We start from the raw sequence: 23,259 nt of genomic DNA on the forward strand, positions 1-23,259 counted from the left end.
AGAGTATTTTAATAATGTGCTTTGAAAACAATATTATGGCCCATTATATCACTTAAAATTTAGAAGGTTTATGGAGTTTCTCTATCTGTAGGTAGATATACATATACACATACATATATACACACACACATTATGCTACGTAGACACATATTTGTACATATGTATGTGTATATAGACATGCTATGTAGACATATATATCGTGTCTATATCCATAGATATAATAGATATGTACATGTATGATGACTAAAAATGCATATACAATAGAAAATATCATTGATATTAGGTACTCCTTTGATACTTTACCTGTTGAGAATAGTGCATTTGATGATGTAATTGAAAATGTTCTTCTCTAGTAACTTTTGATGGCCTTGGCAACATTTCCACTTCCTGAATGGCTTCGATGCTCACTTGTTGAGGCAAAACTTGGAAGAGTGATGTGATATACATTAAGATGGACTTCTTATCTGGATAAGTGGTGGCAACATCTGTAAGCACATTAACACCACACATCAATTCTTGGTTTCTATATTTAAGTCTCTGAAAGGCAAATGAACGAATCAATGTTACAGGAAGAAGACACATTAATGAGCACTCGATTGCCCATGAATGTCCTCCAGAGACTAATTAGAACACGATAATCAGGACTAAAATGTCCTTCCAATTTGGCAGACCAATGAGAGGAGCACTAAAGTTAATTTCTTTTCCTTGTTCACATAAAAACTTCATTCCGTAATACTTTTTCCTAAGTCAAACTGCCAAACTAGCCCATCTAAGAGAGTGGTTTTCATTAGATAAGAAACACAAATGAAAGATTATATCTTCCTTTCCAGGGAAAGCTATATTAACGTATCAATTCAAATAGTGCATTGGTAATTAAACAATTACACAAAAGAGCTTAATGCCTTGGCTTCCAGGAAGGAAAACTTGCATCATCTAATCAAATTTTTGCTGGTGATTAAGTATGTAAAGAGCAAAATATGTCTCTGTGTTGAAATGAACCATGTATTTTCACAATAACAATAAAATAAAACAACAGTATACCATATGTATATGATTTGTAATATTCCTTAAGTATATTAACAACATTTGTTTACATTTTGGTACATCTGTTAAAGTCAGATGTTACCTTCCTTCTCAGACTCTAGAGATAAGTTTAAAAGTCCTTCACATAAAGTTGATCTGACATTTTGTCCTTTGCCACATCCAGGGAATGAAAGAAACCCAGCATTTAAAGTCAATAATAATTTGTAATAACACACATAGTAAGTGGCAGCTCCTTCAAAAGGTTCTTTTGCTACTTGGCATTACAATTTACCCACTGCGTTCATTCCAGGGAACCAAGATGTAAAAATAATTCTTTATGTGAAGTGTATCATTAATCCCAGAAGTGTTAGAATATAAATCCTGGCAGGGGGCCAAGATAACTATGCAGTGATGTGCCAGGCATTTTTCTTGCCATAAATTTATCTTAGCTTAACTAGCATTAAAAGATCTGTTTTATGTTAAATATGTATATTCTGGTCAGGTGTTTGGATCATGAGTAAAAAAGCCAAGAGTCAAATCTCGAGCCTACTAATTCACAAGTAGCAGGAATGTAATTAATTAGAACTATTTTTTTAAAGATTTATTTATTTGAGAAAGAGAGAGTATGTGTGTGTGAGTGGGGGGAGGAGTAGAAGGAGAGAATCTCAAGCAGACTCCCCTCTGAGCAGAGCAGGGCTCCATCTCATGACCCCTAAGATCATGACCTAAGCAGAAACCAGGAGTTAGATGCTTAGCCAACTGAGCCATCCAGGTGCCCCTAGAACAACTATTTTTTAATGTATTTTTAAAATATTTTATTTATTTTAGAGGGAGAGAGAGAGAGAGAGGAGTTGGGGGGGAGCAGAGGGAGATGGAGAAGCAGACTCCCTGCTGAGCAGGGAGCCTGCCGCAGGGCTTGATCTCAAGACTCTGGGATCATGACCTGAACCGAAGGCACTTAACCTACTAAGCCACCAGGCACCTCATATTTTTTTAAAATACTTTTAAAAAGAGGGGCGCCTGGGTGGCACAGCGGTTAAGCGCCTGCCTTCAGCTCAGGGCCTGATCCCAGCGTTCTGGGATCGAGCCCCACATCAGGCTCCTCCGCTATGAGCCTGCTTCTTCCTCTCCCACTCCCCCTGCTTGTGTTCCCTCTCTCGCTGGCTGTCTCTATCTCTGTCAAATAAATAAATAAATAAAATCTTTAAAAAATAAAATAAAATACTTTTAAAAAGAGCTATAGAGGAGGAAAAAGTTAATATTCCTTGGTCTGCTTCTATCCATAGTATAATAGAGTACTTCTCAATTTTTAATGTGCATATGAATCACCTGAGGACCTTTTTCAACACAATCAAATTCAGTAGGTCAGGGGGAGAAGCTGAAGTTGTGCATTCCTGACAAGCTTGCAGGTGATGCCAACATGCTGGCTTGAAGACCATACTCTGAGCAACATGGTGGAAAAATATGACACAGGAAGCACACTGCTCTATCATCTGCCACTTCATTGTTTTGCCTTTTTTCCCCCCAAATGATACCTACTGGACATTAAGTGCATAAAGCTGAGAGGTACAAAGTTATACAGTACATATTCTCTGCTTCTTATTATAGTTATTAACCAACAAATGGTGAAGGTTAAGTTTTTGCAAGTATTTTTTTTAGGAAGAACTAAAGAATACCTTGTGCATGAGTACTGCCTTTCTAAAAAAAAAATATTACTAACTTAGCTTTGAAATTGTGAAGACTAAAATATTCCTTTCATTGGATAACTGTTTTTCAAGTGTTCTTTGTATGGTGGATACCACACTTCACCACATTTTGAACCTCTGAAATGTTTTCTTCCTTCTCACTAGGAACTAGTCAGTTTTATCTGTAATGAGCATAATTTAGAATTCTGTTTATTTTTAGCATTAAGTAAAACTGCTGTGAGAAAGGCACTGAATTAAAAAAGGTTGATCTATGGCCATTTACTGCTATATTATACATAAATGTGTGCATAGATATATTTGGCCTCAAATACATGTCATGATAAAAATAAAGGTAAATATAAATCAAGAATTATTTCTATTACCCCAAGCAAATGTCAAAAATCATAGTACATTTTATCTACATAAAACATCTTTTGGATGGCAGCAAATACTCATAAATATCAATCATCACAAAAATATACCCTATTTGACCAAATTACTGACATTTTTGCCCCAATCTATTAGCTTTCCATCTCTGAGGTTGTGTGGATTCAGCTGTACCAGCAGGTGGAATCCAATATTTCTTTTCTAAAAGAAAGGAACTTAGATATTCTAAAATATGTTAATTCACTTCAACATATATGTGTTAAAAACCTATTTTATTAACAATATTTTAAAAGGGTATCCAGGAGATTAACAAGATAGAGAATTAATGGATTCTTCACAATTGGAGTAATAAAATAAATAAATAATAAGAAAAGTACAAAATAATTGCATTCCTGAACAGAATTTAAAATGTGTTCCTCTAACTGGCACAATCAGTGCTTAAGTAGATTCAGAGAAAGGAAGAAATTATATATTACTAGGGGACCAGAAAAGTCTTTATGAATAGAAAACTGTAATAAGCAGGTATAGGATTTCATTGGCTAGAAATGGGGGATTGAGGAAGGGTATTATAGGCAGTGGAAAAGCATGAACAAAAGTACAGCAGAAGAGATCAGAAACATCCCAGGAATAGTACCTTTACGTGTCTTAGCCACAGACAAGAGAATGGTGAATAACAAGATACAATGGGTACACTATCTGTGAAACACTGAGAGATTATCAGTAACAACTAGAAATTTTGACCTTGGTTCAGTAGTTTGGACAGTAACTACTTTTGAGCAAAAGTGTGACAGCACTGAATTTTTTTGCAAAGTAAAACTGTTGAGTACAGAATGGGGCAAAGAGAAAAACAACTGGATGGAAGTAGGAAGCTAGGACCCGATTCAGATAGGGGGTATTAGAGAAATAAACTAGGCTTTGTAATGAAAACAAAAAGATACATGATAGAAATTCTAAGACAGATCCAAAATGACTTCATTCTATTTCCAATATTTACTTAACAGTCTCTGAAATAACTATATATAAAATTCTGTCTAAGCCTTGAGGGTACAAAGATGAATAAACTTTGAGTAAAATGGAGGAGGAGGACAGACGGAGGGAAATGGTTGTTCTGTAATCATAGTAACAAGTGGCCACACACACAAGTTACAGACTAATTTAATCAATTAACAATTACCTGTCTATGTGGTCTTGATCATGATTCCTTAAGCCAGCCATTGTCAACCCTTCCCTTCTGAAAGTTGGCGAATGAGAAATGAACTCGCCCCAATGAACAAAATTCTAAATGCAAACCGATTAACAGTGGTCTCACCTGATTAACCAACCATGCTTCTAAAGGTCACATCAATCTACTCACATCTGAATGCTCACAATCTCTTGACCTCTCAGTTTTCCCCCAAACCTAAGAATACTCTGTTCTGAGAGACTGTGGTTGACCAGCATAGTTCCCTCTTACTTAAGTAAGCAATACACTCAGCTTTGTGTTTTCATTCCAAATACCTAGTAATGGTTTCATCATTTGATAAAATTCAATGGATGAAATTCACTTGTAAATTTTAAATTTATGTTTTTTTTTTTTTATAGGAGAACACGATGGAATGAAACAATGAACAATTCTGAATCTGGATTTGGATTTTTAAAAATCTGCACCTAAATATTTCTAACTATAAAGAGACATCGTTAACATCATTTACTTGTGTTTCCTCATCTGCAAAATAAAAACCAGAGTCTCAATCTCATCATGGTGTTGTGAAGGTCAAATGTATAATGTTTAGAAAAGACTGTAAACTTAATTAGACCCTAATATTGTTATTATATTGTAATTGTTGTTTTTTGTGTTATTAATATAAATCCAGATCTAGTTGTAGGAGACCATTAGTACTCTTAATGGGAAGCACAAGAAGCTGGTAGGAAGGAAAGGCCATTCATCATTTATTTAATATTCACCAAGCAATTATTATGTGCCAGAGAATATGCTCAGCCTATGTTATATTGTAAGTATTCAGTGGATGAGCCACCCAACAAATAATTATGGACTGTACAATGTATGAGAATTCAAAAGAAATCTCATGACTTGGGGGTGATCCTCACTTAGTATAAGTAACTACACCTAGGCCAATGTCTGGAGACTTTGTGAACACCTAAACATTTGTTGAGGAACTGAATATAGGAGTTAAAGCCATAGAAATTGATGAGAATTGTGTAAGACAGCAACTGACTTAAAAAATAATGTTATAGATAATGAGTACTATAGCATTTGACGAGGGTGAGAATAATGGGATGTGATTTACATTTTTTTTATTACAAGACATTAAAATGTATGAAGTGAAAGAAGTGGCTATACTCCCAAAAGAAGAGCTTACAATTTTATGAAAGTCATCTTTGTACTAAAACCCTACTATACAATGGGTTCGTTGCTGCAAAAACTTAAATTAATAATTTCTAATCTAATCTTTAAAGAAATCTCAGGATGAAAATGTTGCAAACTCATAAATACTGCTAGAGTGTTTTATGAACAATAAACACTGATTCTGATGAGTGTTCCTATACTAATCAGAATTTTGATACTGAGGGATATAATGAACAAATAAATCATTCACTGAAATTACATTATTTTTCAAATGAGGAAATTGAAACCCACAGTAGTTCAATGGCAATTTCAAAAGTTGTCAGAATCAGAATTAGAACCCAGTCAGGGCATTACACTTCTCACTACCTTACCTTCATTCTTGCAGAAAATGTTAACTTAGTGTATTTAAAAACCAAGTATCTCAAAAGTCGTCATCTAAATGATGACCCTGTCATCTATGTGCTTCCATTACCAAATATTAACATTTTCTCCATAACAATAGTGATTTCAATTTTTTTTTTTTTTTTACAGATAGCGTGAGCAGGAGGGGAGGGGCAGAGAGAGAGGGAGAGAGGAATCTTAAGCAGGCTCCATGACCAACGTGGAGCCCGACTCAGGGCTCAATTCTCACAACCCTGATCATGACCTGAGCTGAAATCAACAGTCCAACGTTTAACCAACTGAGCCACCCAGGTGCCCCTAATTTCTACTTCTAATAAATGAGGTATGACAAGAGTAAATATACATAAAAATACAACTTCGGTAGTAATCAAAGAAATGCAAATTAAATAAAGAGTGGGTTTTAAATTATATTCCTTTCCCTATCACATTATCAAAGAATGACAGAAGAATAACCACCAAAGTTTTAGAGGACTTGGTGATTTGGCCAAACTCCTACTTTGCTGGAAGAGTATCAGTTGGTTCCAAATTTTATGAAAAAATATTTTGGCAATGTCTACTAAAACCTTAAAAACAATCATATTCAATGCCCCAGTAATTTTCCTTCTAGGAATCCACCACAAAGAAATAACCAGAAATTTAAATGATGATTTATACAAACCTGATGTAAAATTTAAGCACTACTTACAATATAAAAAACCCTATCATACAAAAAAAAAATTTCAAACCGTTCCCAGTGGCTTCATAGAGAAGTAGAAATGATCAAATATGTAATTGTCTACAAGTAGTACAAGGCCATTCAAAACACTGCTTTTGAGGAACTTTTTTAAAAGATTTTATTTATTTATTTGACAGAGAGAGAGAGCACAAGCCGGGGGAGCAGGAGAGGGAGAAGCAGGGTCCCCGCTGAGCAGGGAGCCTGATGCGGGGCTCGATCCCAGGACTCTGGGATCATGACCTGAGCCAAGGGCAGATGCTTAACCAACTGAGCCACCCAGGCGCCCCCTTTAGAAGAATTTTTTGATAAAATACAAAAATAAATTATAACATCAGAAGAATAGAATGAATAAATTATGAAGTATATAATAATAATGTTACAGAAAAAACTAGGCAAACATACTTCAAGACATTAGTGAGATGGGTATGTCGGTGGGACTGATAATAGTTTTCCTTTTCTCTTTTGTTCTATCTGTATTTTCCGCAGTCTCCATTCAGCACTCACTACTTTTATAGTTAGATAATATAGTCTATATTATAATAAAAGTATCTGTAAAGATCAAAAAGAAACAATAAAAACAAAGTTGCACAAAGATTTCTTGCAGCATGCCCTCACCCTACAAAAGCCAATGTGAGTAAGTTTGTCAGGAAACTGGTGCCTTCAACAAAACTGTTCTTATCTTGGGCAATCATCCTCCAGAAAGTCTGATTAGCCAGCTGGCAGACACAACCTTGAAACACCTCCGGGAAATCTAAACAAGAGGCTCCACTGCCTTAAACCTTAGGTCAGTTTTCTGCCAGGAGAAAGGCAGAAATTGAAAGAGCAGATTAAAATGCATATCATGTGTAATCAGAAAGAAGTAGGATTTCAAAGATAAACAGATGCATAAATGTACACTTAAAAAGTATGGTCAGCCTTTCACGAGTTTTGTAAAAAAATTTAAAAAATAAAAAAGGATGTCATTTAGAAACCCTGATCAGAATAAATCTAGATCATGTCCCACAGAATTTGTATTAGGAATGACACAATAAAAATAAATAAATTCACTGTAAGAGAAGAGGAAGAGGTAAACTGGAAAGAAGAAACATGTGACCACAAACTAGACGTGGTCACGTAGTCCTGAATGTGAAAATGTGAATAGAGACAGATAGGGACACAATCAAAAACCTGTGTCTGCTAAAATAACCAAATACAAAGATATGAAATTCCAAAGAACTTAGTACTGGAAGCAAGTGTGTTATCATCTGAGGTTTACAAATGAAGATATTACAATGTCGTCTGATCTTTAAGCACCAGACTTGGTAAATTACAGGCGCTATCATATCAGTGGACTAATTCATTAAAGTGTTAGATTGTTATTTTCAATTTTCATATTTTTCATACAGCACTACATTCTACATATATGCACCTTCCATTTCCAAGTCACTGTATACAATGAATATATAGGATTCTAATAAGAAAATAACTTGCATACATCCCCTCAAGTTAAATTTCTTAATTCTCTACAAGATCTGTTCGGCCTTCATTAAGTTAAGTAATCTTTAATTAAGTCATTCCATAATTTTAGCATTTACTCACTGATCCAAGTTGCTTTAATCATCTAATAACAATGCTTCTCATTAAAGGAGTATAATATATACTAATGAAAATAATTTGTATTTTAGATGATTCAGTTTCATAATAAAATTAACAATAAAAAGCAGTGGCTTTCATTTATCCATGAGAAATACTAAATAATTTTATCTTTTAAACATCCAATTATTTCTTTCACTATGCTCATGGTGTAGCTAGCAGAAAACTATCACTATCATCTTGGTGCAAGTAGAAAACAGTGCTCAAAATACATAATGCTCACCTAGGGCCTAAGAAGGGAAAACGAAACAAAACAAAACACAGAAGACGAGGAGCTTACAGGAGACTTTAGATGCACTGAAAACTTGAAGTTCAACTTTCTGCCACTAACTAAACAACGCTAAATATACCTATGCAAAGAAAAATCATATATTCAATCCAATAAATCATGGTAGCTGGAGGTGATGCTTTTGATTCTATAAAGTACCAGACTGATAATATGAGACACTGAAAAATGTATTTAACAAACATTTACTGAGTTACTACTTTGTGCCAGGCTATATTCTAGTCTTTGAATATACAGTGATCAATAAATGATCCCAGGGAGCTGTTCTCATAGAACTTTGATTCTAATGGGGAAGGAAAATTACAAATAAATACTTTCAAAATCCTCTATTTACCACTTACGAATTCAATCCTATCACCTAGTTCCTTTTTGCTTCATTGTATAAACGAAACTGCCTTCCACAAATGCATTATCTTTGTTGAGCCTTTTTGGGAAGAGGATTAAATAGGAGTGGGGATTCTGTAGTGTTAATACCAAACATTCACATAGTGCCTGAGAACAAATGCACAGAAGCTGGTGGGTAAAACTCAATTAAATGGAAATTCTCAACAAATTGTGACTTTACAAGTTTCAAATAAGCTACCTTTAAGTTGAATGTTTTTGAACCAAGTATCAAATGTCTTCCCTGTGCAGCTAATCAAAGTCGAGTGTTCTGCCCTTATATTTTCAATTCCAAATGCAACAAATTTCAACAATTCTCTTTTCCAGCTACTCATTGGGTTTGTGCCTCATTAAAATTTATGTATTTAAGATAAATACTCCTGGCCATTTAAAAACTTAGAACACCTTTTCAGTACATACCCTCTAAAACCAGGAGAAGAGAGGCTAGTTTGACCTAACAAACAGAAGCTAATCAGTCAGTGTGGGAGATTATTGATAGAAAAACATTTGTACTTTCTTAAAATTCCCTCTACAGGACTACTGTCGAAAGAACTATTGGAGTTTCCATTTGAGAAAGAAGTATTTTGGCTCCGTGACATTTAACTCTGCTTCCTTCACTGTCACCTGCTGTTTTTGTGGCTTTGCTTTTGATCTAACCAAATTGACTTTTTTTTTTCTGACTAGTAGAGAAAGAGCATTAAGTTTCGTAAGTAACTCCACACAGTATCTTCTTTGCTAACACAAAATACTCAATTTCTACACCCTCATTCTTTACAAAGTTAAAAATGATAGTTGATAAACAATGAAGCCAGACTGGAGATATGCTCAGTTCATTTAACACAAATGTCATTGGTTATTACGGAGTTTTCCAATACGTCGTGGGATTCGGAATATGCCTGAGAGTGTAAGCAAGTTCCAAGGCAAATCCCACAATGTTAACTAGCTTAATGCTGAAACTGTATTTAAGAGCAATCTTTTTTGTAACAAATATTATTTTTAAAAGTATCCATTCCATATCAAAGAGCTTAGCTTGTTGGATCAAGCATACTTTGCAATAGGGAATGGATGGGGTCACTATTTTAAAGAAGATGAGCTCAGAAGGCTTCTCTGGCTAATAGTGATCAGAGAACTAGCTTCTGTGTCTCTCTTCTGTCTAGCCATCAGATACCGCTGATGGCTATGATGTTGCTGAGCCTAATAGATCTTTTTCTATTCTCATTTTACTTGGTAGCTCCCAGTAGCACTCTTTTTTCTTAAACCGCTTAGTTTTTTCTTGGAATCTTTGACGCTATATTTTTCAGGTTTCATGCCTATCAGCCATACTTTCTCAGGGTTTCCTTCTGGCCCAACCTATTTAAATGACAGGAAATTCTGGAAAGATTTAGAAGCCAGATCTGGGTCTTCTCTAGCTATACTCGCTCTTTCCTATGGTATTATCTTCCAATTATCCTTCCCAATCTCTCTTAAATATTGTCTATATACTAGTGATTCCTAAATATCTGTCTCCAACTGAGACCCCTCTCCTCAAGAGATCTCTCAAGTTTGTTATGTACAAAGTAAGGCTCTCAGTTCCCTTCAAAGACATTAGTCTCCCCATTAATCACCATCTCTGAATATGGCAACAACATTTATGCATTGTGTCAGGCTGTGAACTTAGAAATTGTCCTTGTTTTTTCTTTTTTCTTTTTCTGCATTCTCTATTTTGATCCATTAACAAGCCTTGTCTTTTCTGCCTCTAAAAGGAATACAGGCACCTATTTATCTTCATGTTCATGATTACTATTTTCACCTGAGCCATGATCCTTGCCTTCTGGGACCATTACATTAATATCCTAACTACTCCCATGCCTTTCAATTCATTCAGTATGCAACAACTAGAATTATCTTTTAAAAAAAACACAAAAATTAAATAGCACTGTCATACTTAAAACCCTTCAGAAGCTTCTCCTTTGTTTAGAATAAATCCAACCTATTTCCATGCCCTACAAGATACTATATGATCCAATCCTGTACTCTTCACTAATGGCAGTCTAATGGCCTCTCTCTTTCTTGCCCGCTACCTTTCAGATACATTGGCCTTGTTTTCATATCTGAAATAACAAAGGCCCTTTTATACCTCTTGGTCTTTATACTTTCTGTTCTCTTTACCTAGAATATTTTCCCCATCTTTATGCATTTTTGGTTCATCCTTTTCCATTAGGTTTTAGCTCAAATGGCACTTGAGATGCATTTATTGATTACCCTATTTTTAAAAACTCACTCCCTTTCTCTTCATTTCACAGTGAATTACTTTCTTTATATCATCTGTCACAAACAGTAATTATTATGTTTATTTATCTATTTCTTTGCTGTAATTTGTCTCCCTACAATAATCTAAGTATTACAAGGGCAGGAACTTTCTCAAAACTGCTTTATCACTCACTGACAAATAGGAGGTACTCAGTATTTGTTAAATTAGTAAATGAATGAATGAACAGATAATTATGGCTGCAGGGAATCAAGTTACCAAGTTTCACTTCAGTGAAGTGAACACAGAATAAGACTCATGTTGAAAATTGAGAACTGGCTGGAGAGGAAAAGAGCATTAAAACAGAGAGGAGCAGGCAGTATTTATCTCCCACCAAAATTACTTTAAAGAGATTCAGTTTGATATTTAATTACCTTTCATTGAGCATCAATTATGTACATGGGATTTTATTATGCTTTCTCATTTACCATTCAACATTCTCTTATGAGTTAAGAATACTGTATAAGGTCATCTAAATAATAATTGATAGTCCCAATAAAGGAGAAAAAAAAGACTCCTGAGTTCACACCCTACTTCTCTCATTTTGGCAAGCTTAAACAGACTGAACCTCAGCTTCCTATTGTATCACAAAAGTTTTTCTTAAATTACTGATGACATTCTCAAAAGTGAGACTTGATTTGCATAACATCTCCTGCTCTAGGAAATGGATCAGATTTTTTTTTTTAAGTAGTAGGGAAAGAAGCATTCATTTCTAAATTAGAGAGCATTAGCAGGTTAATCAGGAAGCCGATGAGTGATGATGACAAAGTTAGTATATTTTTAATTCAGATTGAAAATACTCAAGCTACTACTCAAGGCACAGGAAAGCTAATGTTTTATTCATTGTCTGTAAGCTTTGGTTCAGACTCCACAAAAAAGCACAGTGCTTTACATAGAATGGATGTTCAAAAATTATTGACTGATATTTACAGAAAGGTTTGCTCAAGTACTCTCTGACCCAGGATAATAAAAGATAACCCCTTAAAACTTGGATGAAGCACAGTTCTCAGTAATTTAGTACTGTGTTTGAAACCATGGTGGGTTCGAAGAGTTAAGCAAATGAAAGCCTTGCCATCTCACTAAAACTATGACCCAGTCATAGGTGGGGATCCTACTAAATCATTACAACTTTAAGAATAGTTCTTTAAACTGAGATATTAAAATAAGAGACTCAGTTAAGAAACAAAGAAAAATGAACATGACAGATAGGCAGATAGATACACATACACACCTAAAAAACAATATGGTCACTTACATAACTACTGGCTGTGTATCTGTCTGTCTATTTGAAAAGCCATCCCTTTTGGCTAGAGATTAGTAACACCAAAAGTGGGCAGAAAGAAGGCAAGGCATAGCTTCTGATTTCTATTTTGATAGTTGGATGTTCATTTTACCCATTTGCAATTTGAAAATTTCTTCTCTTTTTCAATGGCTAGGCAAGGGTTAAAATTGATATGCTAAATATGACATAAGCTACATTTCTTATCACAGCTTCTGGTTCTCCTTGATTTTCAAATTTCAGCTTCTCTCAAATAGCTTTCCTTCAGGATAAACTCCACTAACATGGCTCTCCTGAAGACTGTGAGCCTCGCAGCTTGGTATAACTAGCTCAATTACTGTATCTTGCAAGGCCTGTCTCACTACCCAAAACTTTAGACCCTATTCAAGCTCCGGTCTTAGACTGGCCAAATAGGCCCCATTTCCATTCTCATCATGATAGGAAATCTATCTCTTGAAAAGAAATCTCCCCCTCAGAAGAAACAGGTCAGATGAATGATCTTGGCTCCAAGAGTTAATCTTTTAGCTCTCCCCGATTTTTCTTTTATTAGTTTGGATTTTATCTCTCACTTTTAAACATTTTTATTACAAAAGCAATACATGCTTATTGTAGTGGAAAATTAAAATAGTACAGGAGTATATAAAGTGAACGGTGAAAGTACCCCACAGCTCTACACCACGCCAGTCCCATTATCTAGAGATAATACTTCTCAGCAAAAGCTATGCTGTCTATTCAGCCATTCATCTGCCCATCCTCCATCAGTCCATTTAGGCATCCATTTATCTATCTATCTATCTATCTATCTTTCTAATGAGATCAAACTGAATACAAACTATCTATATATCCACTTTCCTACACAGATTCACAAGATGTGCCCAGGTGTATAAATCCAAAGCCTCCTTCTAGAACTCGTAGGCTCTATATAATTTTGGATAATGAACTGAATTTCTTCATGTCTTCAAGCTCTCATCTATAAAATGGGACTAACACTTTTAAAATATTTTTTTTAAAAAAGATTAATGTAAGTACTTAGAAAAATGTCCATGAAAAGTAAGTTTTCAGCAAAATGCAGCTTTAAAATGTATATACACATACATACATACAGTTTGGACTTTAAGAATTAGTTTTTACAATGCATGCATTCATCCACCCATTTATTTTTTGCAATTGCTTCCTGGGCACCTATCACAAGGCAAGGGTTATGTTAGGCAGCAGAGTTAAAACAGCGAGCAAAAGTTAAATCAAACACAAACAAATCCGGATTCTGATTTTATGGAGCCTATAGTCCAGTGATAGAACTATACTTGCCTAGCATTCCACAGTATAGAATAATACTGCAAATGCCGTAAACAATGCTGCAATTAGCATCCTCATACATGTGACTAAGACATGTGTAGACATTCCCGCAGCTCTAATTCTTAAATGTGACATGTGAGGATCAAAAAGATGTAACATACCATATGTTGAAAGATAACTCCAAATTTCCTACACAAATTTTTCCAAGTAGTTCTTCCACCAAAGGAAAAACAGGGCCTATTTCCATGACCCCTCATCATCACAGGATATTGTACTTTCTATTTCTTTAAATATAGGCAGTGTTGAGCTTATTTTTGTTTTGATTGCTTGTTTGTAATTTTCTCAAGTGGATATATACAGATCATCATATTTAGCCACTTTATAAACACTGCTACAATATATTTGTTCATATTCATTGTAAGAGTTTTATCACTGTGAAGTTATTCTTTACTATCAGTATGATTCCCCAGTCTGTCACATTTTTTTAATAATATTTTTTATTATATTATGTTAGTCACCATACAGTACATCCCTAGTTTTTGATGTAAAGTTCCATGATTCATTACTTGCGTATTAACACCCAGTGCACCATGCAATACATGCCCTCCTTAATACCCATCACCAGCCTATCCCATTCCCCCAGCCCCCTCCCCTCTGACACCCTGTTTGTTTCCCAGAGTCCATAGTCTCTCGTGATTCATTCCCCCTTCTGTTTACCCCCCCTTCTTCTTCCCTTTCTTCTCCTACCAATCTTCCCACTTCTTATGTTCCATAAATGATTCCATATGATAATTGTCTTTCTCTGCTTGACTTATTTCGCTTAGCATTATCTCCTCCAGTCCCGTCCATGTTGCTGCAAATGTTGAGAAATCATTCTTTTTGATGGCTGAGTAATATTCCATTGTATATATATGGACCACATCTTCTTAATCCAGTCATCTGTTGAAGGGCATCTCAGCTCCTTCCACAATTTAGCTATTGTGCACAATGCTGCTATGAACGTTGGGGTGCATATGGCCCTTCTCTTCACTACGTCTGTATCTTTGGGATAAATACCCAGTAGTGCAATGGCTGGATCATAGCTCAATTTTTAACTTTTTAAGGGACCTCCACACTGTTTTCCAGAGTGGCTGTACCAACTTGCATTCCCACCAACAATGTAGGAGGGATCCCCTTTCTCCACATCCTCTCCAACATTTGTTGTTTCCTGCCTTGTCAATTTTTGCCATTCTAACTGGCATATGGTGGTATCTTAGTGTGGTTTTGATTTGAATTTCCTTGATGGCTAATGATTTTGAACATTTTTTCATGTGTCTGTTAGCCATTTGTATGTCTTCATTAGAAAAGTGTCTGTTCATATCTTCTGCCCATTTTATGATTTGTTTACTTTTTAGTGGTGTCTTTCACCACAGAAAATATTTTAATTTCAGTGTTGTTAAATTTGTCAATCCTATTTTACAGTGCCTGGGTTTTATGTTAACTTAATATTATTAAAATATTATTCTACATTTTAGTATATATTTTTAAAGGTTCACCTAGTCACTTAAATTATTACTATTTGAAAATTATTTTACTATTTGTTGTGGAACTGGGTTCTCATTATATTTTTCTTTCCAAACAATGTCAAAGATTTCATATTAATTTACTAGCTAACCTACCCTTTCAGTATAGTTATGAAAAGATACCATCAAATAATAATTTTACTTAGATAAAAGAACTTCTGCCAAAATATCCATTTTATATCATTAAGCTATTTCCCTACATCATACCAGTGTTGGTTCATTATAAAATTTACTAAAGCAAGTCACCTATTTAAAAATAATTTCCTATTATCATGCATTTACTTTTAAACTAATTTTATAGTTATCTAGACAACTGCATCTTCCTTCCATATTGTACGATTACTTTCAGTCTGTTCACCCCCACACATTTCTGTCCTTTCTTCTGTGGTTTTTCCTGAGGTGGCTGATCCCTCTACAATGCGTCTCCCGGGATCCTTTGCCGGCTGGATTCCAGTTTAAGTAAGCCAATGGAAAGAATCAGTTGGAGATTCAAAGACAGGGAAAGAGAAAGCTGGGGAAACTTTCCTCCATAACTTCTCTGCTTCAGAGCTACATCTGTAGTAGCTGACTCCTTCCAACAACTCCCTTCTCCAATATGTGGTTCTTCCTCCAGCAGTGCAGCTCTCACTAGACTCCATTAACCTCCATTCATGCTTTTGTTCCCCTTTCCCCTTAAGCTCTAGGGATAGCAACTGCTTCCTACTCTTGTTCCTCTCTGGGTGACTCATTTTCACCTATTTGTTAATATATCATACCTCACTAAGTAATCTTTTTATGAAATTCTCTTCATTTCAGCTGTCTGAAGTGAATTCTATTTCTTACTGGGATTCCGTTATACCTTTTAAAATAAAAGATAGATTTATATATGTGCATATATACACACTCACACACACACAGATATGCATGTGTGTATACAACCATATCTAGATTGACATTGTTTTGAATGTACAGATTAACTTAGAGAAAACTAGCAGCCTCATCATATACACCTCTTTCTTTCCTCATGTCTTTATATGCTTAAAATTCAAATTTAAACTTTCTCCAAACAATCCTTACACTTTCCTGTGTAATTTACTTCTAAGAAATCTGTAGATTTTGTAGTTATTCTAAATAAGATTATATTATTTCTTTACATTTTCTAATTGTTAATATGCTTTTTAAAAGGGGAAAATCATATTTTTTTCAAATGAGGATATTTATCCCATCTTTTCCAACATACGTATCTCACATTTCTTTTTTTTCTTGTCATATAACATTTGCTAGGTCCTCTTGAACAATACCGAGCAATAACACCAATGAGGAATATCCTTGAATTGTTTATTATTTTACTGAGAAGTCTTCTACAATATGAAGATAAAGAACGTTTCCTTTTATTTCTGGATTCTTAGGAACTTTTCTCAGGACTTAGTAATAAATTTTAGCAAATGATTTTAGATACAGTATTTTTTTTTTTTTTTTACTGGGAGGACTGACTAGTATGGTTTCCTGACCTTCTTTATTAAAAGGAAGAACAAAGATTAAATGTTACTTGTTCACTATTTTGCACTGTTTTGAATATCATTAATATGAGTGCTCACATATATGTATCATGTTAAAGCTCTGAATTTCATCCCTTTAAAAAAGCTATGCCTTATTTCTCTTTAAAATATATAGCAAATACGGAAGGAATTTCACAGTTAGCAAAAATTTTCTCCAGCTAAAAATGTTCATATTCTAATTTAAACTAAAGTGTAAACAGTTAATAAACTTCCATGTTTAAAGAGTTTAATTTAGACAAAATTAACCCTTAGCTGATCTATCTTTAGATGGGGAAGGAGACTGTACCCCTAATAAAATAATAGTTTGACTCATTTACGTATATAAATAGTCACTCAGTTGGAGAAAGCAGGAAATAAGCTGATTCAGAATCCCTAACTATAACTAGACATAGGAGGAAACAAGGTGAATCCCTATGCTTCCCGTCATGATTATCATAACAATGACCCTGAAATGATATCCACACTCATTATCTCTGTTTGCATCTACATATTCTCATGAATTTAAAAATAATTAAAGTAAAATAGGATGGCACATGTATGAGTGAAGAAAACAGCTTGAAATACAAAATGCCACAAAGATTTAGATAATCTTGATAGTGCTTAGCTTCTAGAGGTTTAAATGAATCAAATGCAAATTAGCTCTAAGCTTTGAGATTCTTTTTCCATTTCTTGTTATAAATTTGTTCTCTGTATGGGTGCTGTATGATAAAGAATGAAGTAGATGAAATTTTCAGTAAAGAGTACATACGTTGCCAAGAAATCAGTCAAGTAATTCTATACCTCTGGGTCTCTGTACTAAATGAAATGAGAGAAAAAAGAAACGCAAGTGTTACAAAGTTTAAATCAATTACGGCAGTATGTATTTTCCTCCAAATATTAAAGTGTCATAATGGAAACACCAAATTTTATTTTGGCAGAAATTAATCTTTTGGATTTTGTACAGAAGCACATTATGCTTTAAACATATTATACATGGACTTACTTTGGTGCTTTTATTTAAGCTATTTTCAAACTGCCAGCAATGCCTGGTTCTATTTCTTTTCATTTATTTAACTGAATAAATGCTATCAATCAGTCAATGTTCAGGTGCTGTGCAACTGTTTTCCCAAATACCGTAGGAGCTCAGTACAAAGTAACATCTTCCAACCTCTGAATTGTTACATCCAGGTGGATTCTAACATATACTACCTTGAAATTTAAGTACACACACACACACGCACGCATGCACATACACAATGCAGAGGAATTAAAAAACTATTTTTAAAGAATCGGAGATTCTTTTTTTAAATATTTTAAGAAAATAGTGACTTAATTACATTGTGATTATCAAATCAATGTTTTTTTCACAGGTAACTCATCCAGAATGGATTGGAACTTACCAAATGCCAAGCTCTGGTGTTGTTTGCTGAAGATAAATACTGGACAAGATAGACCTAGCCGGCTGGTCTTCCAAGCATAGTACTTAGAGTGCACATTACATAAATTAATACTAATGTGTGAGGCTATATAGTATAGATTTCTCTAAACTGTTAGAGATTTAAATGTTTTTAATATTAAAGAATGACAAATTTAATATATTAAGTAAATAAAATACCTATGTATGATCATTTCTAAGGAAAGTATGAAAACAAGAAAATAGAAACATTAGCATTACTTGGACTTTTTGTGTCTAAACAAGTCAACAGTCTTCACGCATATTTTACGAGTCAAATAAAAACTTACATAAGAGTGTGTATCTCGCAGGGTTGGGGGATGGGGTTAACCAGGTGATGGACATTAAGGACTGCATGTAATGTAATGAGCACTGGGTATTATATAAGACTGATGAATTACAGGCCTGTACCTCTGAAGTCAATAACACATTATATGTTAATTAATTGAATTTAAATTTAAAAATGTTTAAAAAAAGAATGCATATTTACTAAGTTCCTTTATTATTACTTTTTCTATTTTGGGGGGGATTGGGGGAACAACACGAACTTTCAGAAGACAATGTATTTTTAGTGTTTAATACCAAGCCTGACTCAATTCACACTCATCAAATACTTGTGAAAAAGCTTTTTTAAAATGATCACAGGCAGACATCCAGCTCTTCTGTCAGATAATTTGAATTACTTAGATTCTCTGTTATTTCTTAGCCCACATCTAAATCAGCAATTTTCATCTATGTGGGAATGTCATCCGACTCACATAGTTAGCCCACATATAGATATTTTGTACCCTTCTACAGACTGCTTATCTGGGTCCTGAATTCACTGTCTCAAAACATAGGTGATGAATAGGCAGGCAGAGAAAATGTGTTTTTTTAAGATTTTATTTATTTGTTTATTTTAAAAAGACAGAGAGAGGACATGCATGCACCCATGAATGGGGGAGCGGCAGAGGGAAAGAATCTTCAAGCAGACTTGGCACTGAGCACGGAGCCAGATGCAGGGCTCCATCTCATGACCCTGAGATCATGACCTGAGCTGAAACCTGGAGTCAGATGCTTAACCGCTTAACTGACTGAGCCACCCAGGCATCCTGGGAGAAAATATTTTTTATAACTGTCAACACTAGTATATAGAAATGATATAAAAATTTTAAAAAACTGGATGTGCATATCTGGATCAGATTTATTTTAGATATAAAAGGAGTAGTATATATTACTATATTAGCAATGAAAAGAATTAAGATTTAAAACTTGTCAAATTTAATGCAGAGCTTAAAAGGACGCAAAATTTTACTTCTTAAAGAAGTCCCATAGAAAAACTGATCAAATCAAAAACTATAAATATACAATTAAGAATTTGCTATTTAAAAGAATAAAAACAATAATAATATATACCAAATTAGGGATTTTTTTTCTGCAGAAACTAAATGAGGTTAATAGAGTGGGTAAAGTGAACCTAATTTACAAGGCCATTAGAGCTGAAATGTTTCAAACACTTTTCTGTTCAGTTCTTATCCTTTTCCATAAAGTTGATTTATGAAGAAATATGCAAGTCTAGAGAAGTCCACTAAAGTATGCTTTTTAATATGATTATTTCACACAAAATGGTTATTGACCATATGTATTTTGTCTAGGCCTTTTCACAGGGGAGTTGTTAACATAATTCATTTACAATTCAGTTAGCAAGAAAACGTGTTAAATTGAATTTTACTCTGAAACAATAAATCAAACCAATGTGAAATATATTACACCCCATAAAATGAACAAACACTGATCAAATTATACAGCTGAACTATGGAGCTCACATATCCCAAGACATTTAAAATATCATCTCCATATAGTCATTAAATAAGTCTTGAGATCTAAAGTACAAATTAATAACTTTGGGTCATATTATCAGCTTATTCTGGGGATTTATTATGGTGAATTAAAACAGTAACCTCTCCTTATAGCCTCCATCAGTAATCATTCAAGTTTTTTTCTAATCAAAAAAGCATACATTTACAATGTCATTCAGACAAAAATACATTTTAACTTATGTTGACTATCAGCATGATCTTTAGCATCTTCAAGCAGTTGTAGAAAAGAGCTATCAAAATCAAAATCCTATTTTGAAGATCAAAAAAGCTCTAGTAAACTTCAAATAAACTTCAGCACAGTCTACAAATAATAGATCATAAAGTACAATGCCTTAGAGATGGTGCTTAACAAAGAGCTGTTGCTCTGTGGCATCTATGTGACACAAATCAAAAAAAATAATAAAATTGTAATCCTTGGTTTACACTCTAAACTTTGTTCTTAGCCATTTCTGCAAAGGTAGTTAACAGGAACGTTTCCTCTGTTCCTGTTAAAGTCCTTCATTTGCAGGCTTTTGCTAGGAATTCCAGAAGATCAGACTTGAAAGTATGGCCTGAGAGGGGGCTTCCACTGCTGAGTGCCCTATCTGTCATCTATCTTATCCATCATCTACTGTCTATCAATCAATCATTTATGATCTTACTACCTCTGTAATATTTCAGGCTAAGATATATATAACATATATCTGTATGTCTGTATGTGCACTGCAATTCTAACAAATGCTATGATATATTTAATGACAATTTCTTCCTAGACTATATGCAATTCCTATAAGAAATTTGATCTCTTGTCCCAAATTAACCTTTTTAAGATATCCTCATGTATTTTTGCCCCATATATATGCTACACATCTATTGCAGCAAAAGAATCTATGCAGTCTGACATTTATATGGAATGAATGACGCTGCTAGAAACTATCTATGACACTGTGGGATTATCAAATCAACCAGTGAACAAAGTCATTTTCTTTTCTGATCAGACCATTAGTGTGATAGATAAGAAAATGTCATACTCACAGTGTAGCTTGTCAATGTCTCTCATAATAAATTCACATACTATGTTCACGTAATAAGTTCATATAGCACAGTATTAAATCTGTACTAGAATACAGTCTCTTAAAAAAACAGGTGGCACAACGCCATACACAAAAACCAATGAAAAATGGACTGTTTCACTGTTAAGCAATATCTAGTTGACAGTCACATGACTGTCATGTAGATGGCTTCTACCAAACATAACTTGCCAATGACTTAGGATATTGAGGCATAAAAATGCAGCTATTACAATGAAAGAGGTGACTATACTAGAAAGAATAGCTCTTACTGTCTGTAATAAAATCTTGCTATGAATGTCTTGACTGAAATATTGAAACCAATAAGAGAAAATTTCATAGATAACAAATTTTGGAATTAACATTGGAAAAAACAGTTATAAGAACTGCATGGATTCAGAAAATATTTGGGAATCAGGCAATTGCAATTCTACTCTTAGCCCTAAATCTTAGGGAGGTATGATTACCATGATGGTCCCAAAAGCCAGCCATTTGAGCAAAGGTTTTATATGTTCATCTTGGAGATGGTAGAGACATAATGGCCTCTTTGAGTAGTGGAAGACAATCATGATACCTCTAAATGTTAGTAAAAACCATGTGCGAATGTTACAAAGATAGAGATACTTGCACAACATAAGAAAGAACAGGCGATATCACTTTTAATAATTCCACTTGACTAGTATAAGACAGGATCTGCTTCAGGAACACTTCAGATTGGCAGAGGGATTCAGCAAGAGAATGCTTCCATATCTGCCGTCTACACTACAGACAGTGTTCTGCACTGCTCAATACATCTAAAACTATGCATTGTCTCTTATTTTCAAATACTTTATTCCATTTACTCCTCTCTAAAAAAAAAAAAAACCCATTAAGTCGGTAAAATAAGAACTATATAAAGATGAATTCAGTGAGACTTAGAAAACAAGAATGGCTTGCCAATGCCACCGAGTTTGTAAGTAGCAGAGCAGAACTACTCCCAACTCTAAATTCTGATTTATGTTCCAGCAATTAACAGGCCCACTTAGCAAATTATTTACTAGAGTCCTGTTTACACCTCTATAATCAGCTTAATTAATTTTTTTCATTTTATGTCAGGCCTCTGCCTGCACTGATGTGATTGGTCCCCGTCAATAAGTCATAAAATACTTGACTTTTCCCATGGTGCATTTTTTTAAAATCACTATTTCATAGGACAATACCTGCAAACACATCCTCTAATTTAGGACACATATTAACCTTCATAGCAGAAACAAAAATTATGTTAAAATTCAAGTATGTATTGATGATTTTCTCTTGAACACTTTACAGATTTCTATTATATATAAAATTTTATATATAGTATATAATATGTATACCCACATGTATACATATTAACTTTTTAAATAGTTTCCAATTCACTTTTATTTGCCAAATTAGACTACTGCAAAACAAAGTTTTAGAAAATGCACTACATAGGACTCTGACCATACTTGTGTTTTCAATTTAAATAACGTTTTTTGTAATGAAATCTCCATACTTTACAAAGGGTATTATTGCTTGTCAGGAAGAAATAATGAGCTTGTACTTCTCAGCTGTGTATAAATTGCATGCATTTTATATTTCTAAGGAGAGGTCTCTATCAATCAATATTTTTAGAAAATGACAGTTCTCAGTTAGGCAGTGATTGTTACACCGAAGCTGATAAATGTTTACCCTTCATTGGAGACTGACAAATAGCCTATGACACAGACTGCTTTTCTGCTTTCCTGCCGCTTACATTAAAACCTGTTTAGGAATATGAAAATTCAAAAATGTGAATCTTAATGTAAAACTGCTTTCAAATTTCTTGTTAGGAAGCTTGCCAGACACACCAGAGGGCCATTTGGGGAGGCAAATAAGTATTACATGTATAAGATAAGTATAGATTAAAAACAAATACAAGCCACTGTTGTGACATGTACATGATATAATAAAATATTGTTAAATGATCACACTGCAAGGTCTGCAATCAAATGTCTTTTCATAAATGGAGTCCCAGCAATCTTTGTAGTTTGCCTGGGCAAGGTTTAACAGTAGTAGTTTCCCCATAGCAGGCTAAAGTCATTTAATCCATGATTGCT

At 34.2% G+C, this 23,259-nt stretch overlaps 1 protein-coding gene across 15 annotated transcripts in view; it reads right to left on the reverse strand.

Moving 5' to 3' along the window:
- Window positions 1-23,259, reverse strand: part of DMD (dystrophin) — a 2,358,181-nt gene that overhangs the window by 1,503,916 nt on the left and 831,006 nt on the right. For all 15 annotated transcript variants that reach the window (XM_057310259.1, XM_057309646.1, XM_048213297.2 and 12 more), the window contains exon 8: window positions 304-485. In XM_057310259.1, coding sequence (XP_057166242.1) covers window positions 304-485 — 182 coding nt within the window. The remainder of the gene's footprint in view (window positions 1-303; window positions 486-23,259) is intronic.

Source organism: Ursus arctos, chromosome X (assembly GCF_023065955.2).
Source record: "Ursus arctos isolate Adak ecotype North America chromosome X, UrsArc2.0, whole genome shotgun sequence".
Lineage (NCBI taxonomy): Eukaryota > Metazoa > Chordata > Mammalia > Carnivora > Ursidae > Ursus > Ursus arctos.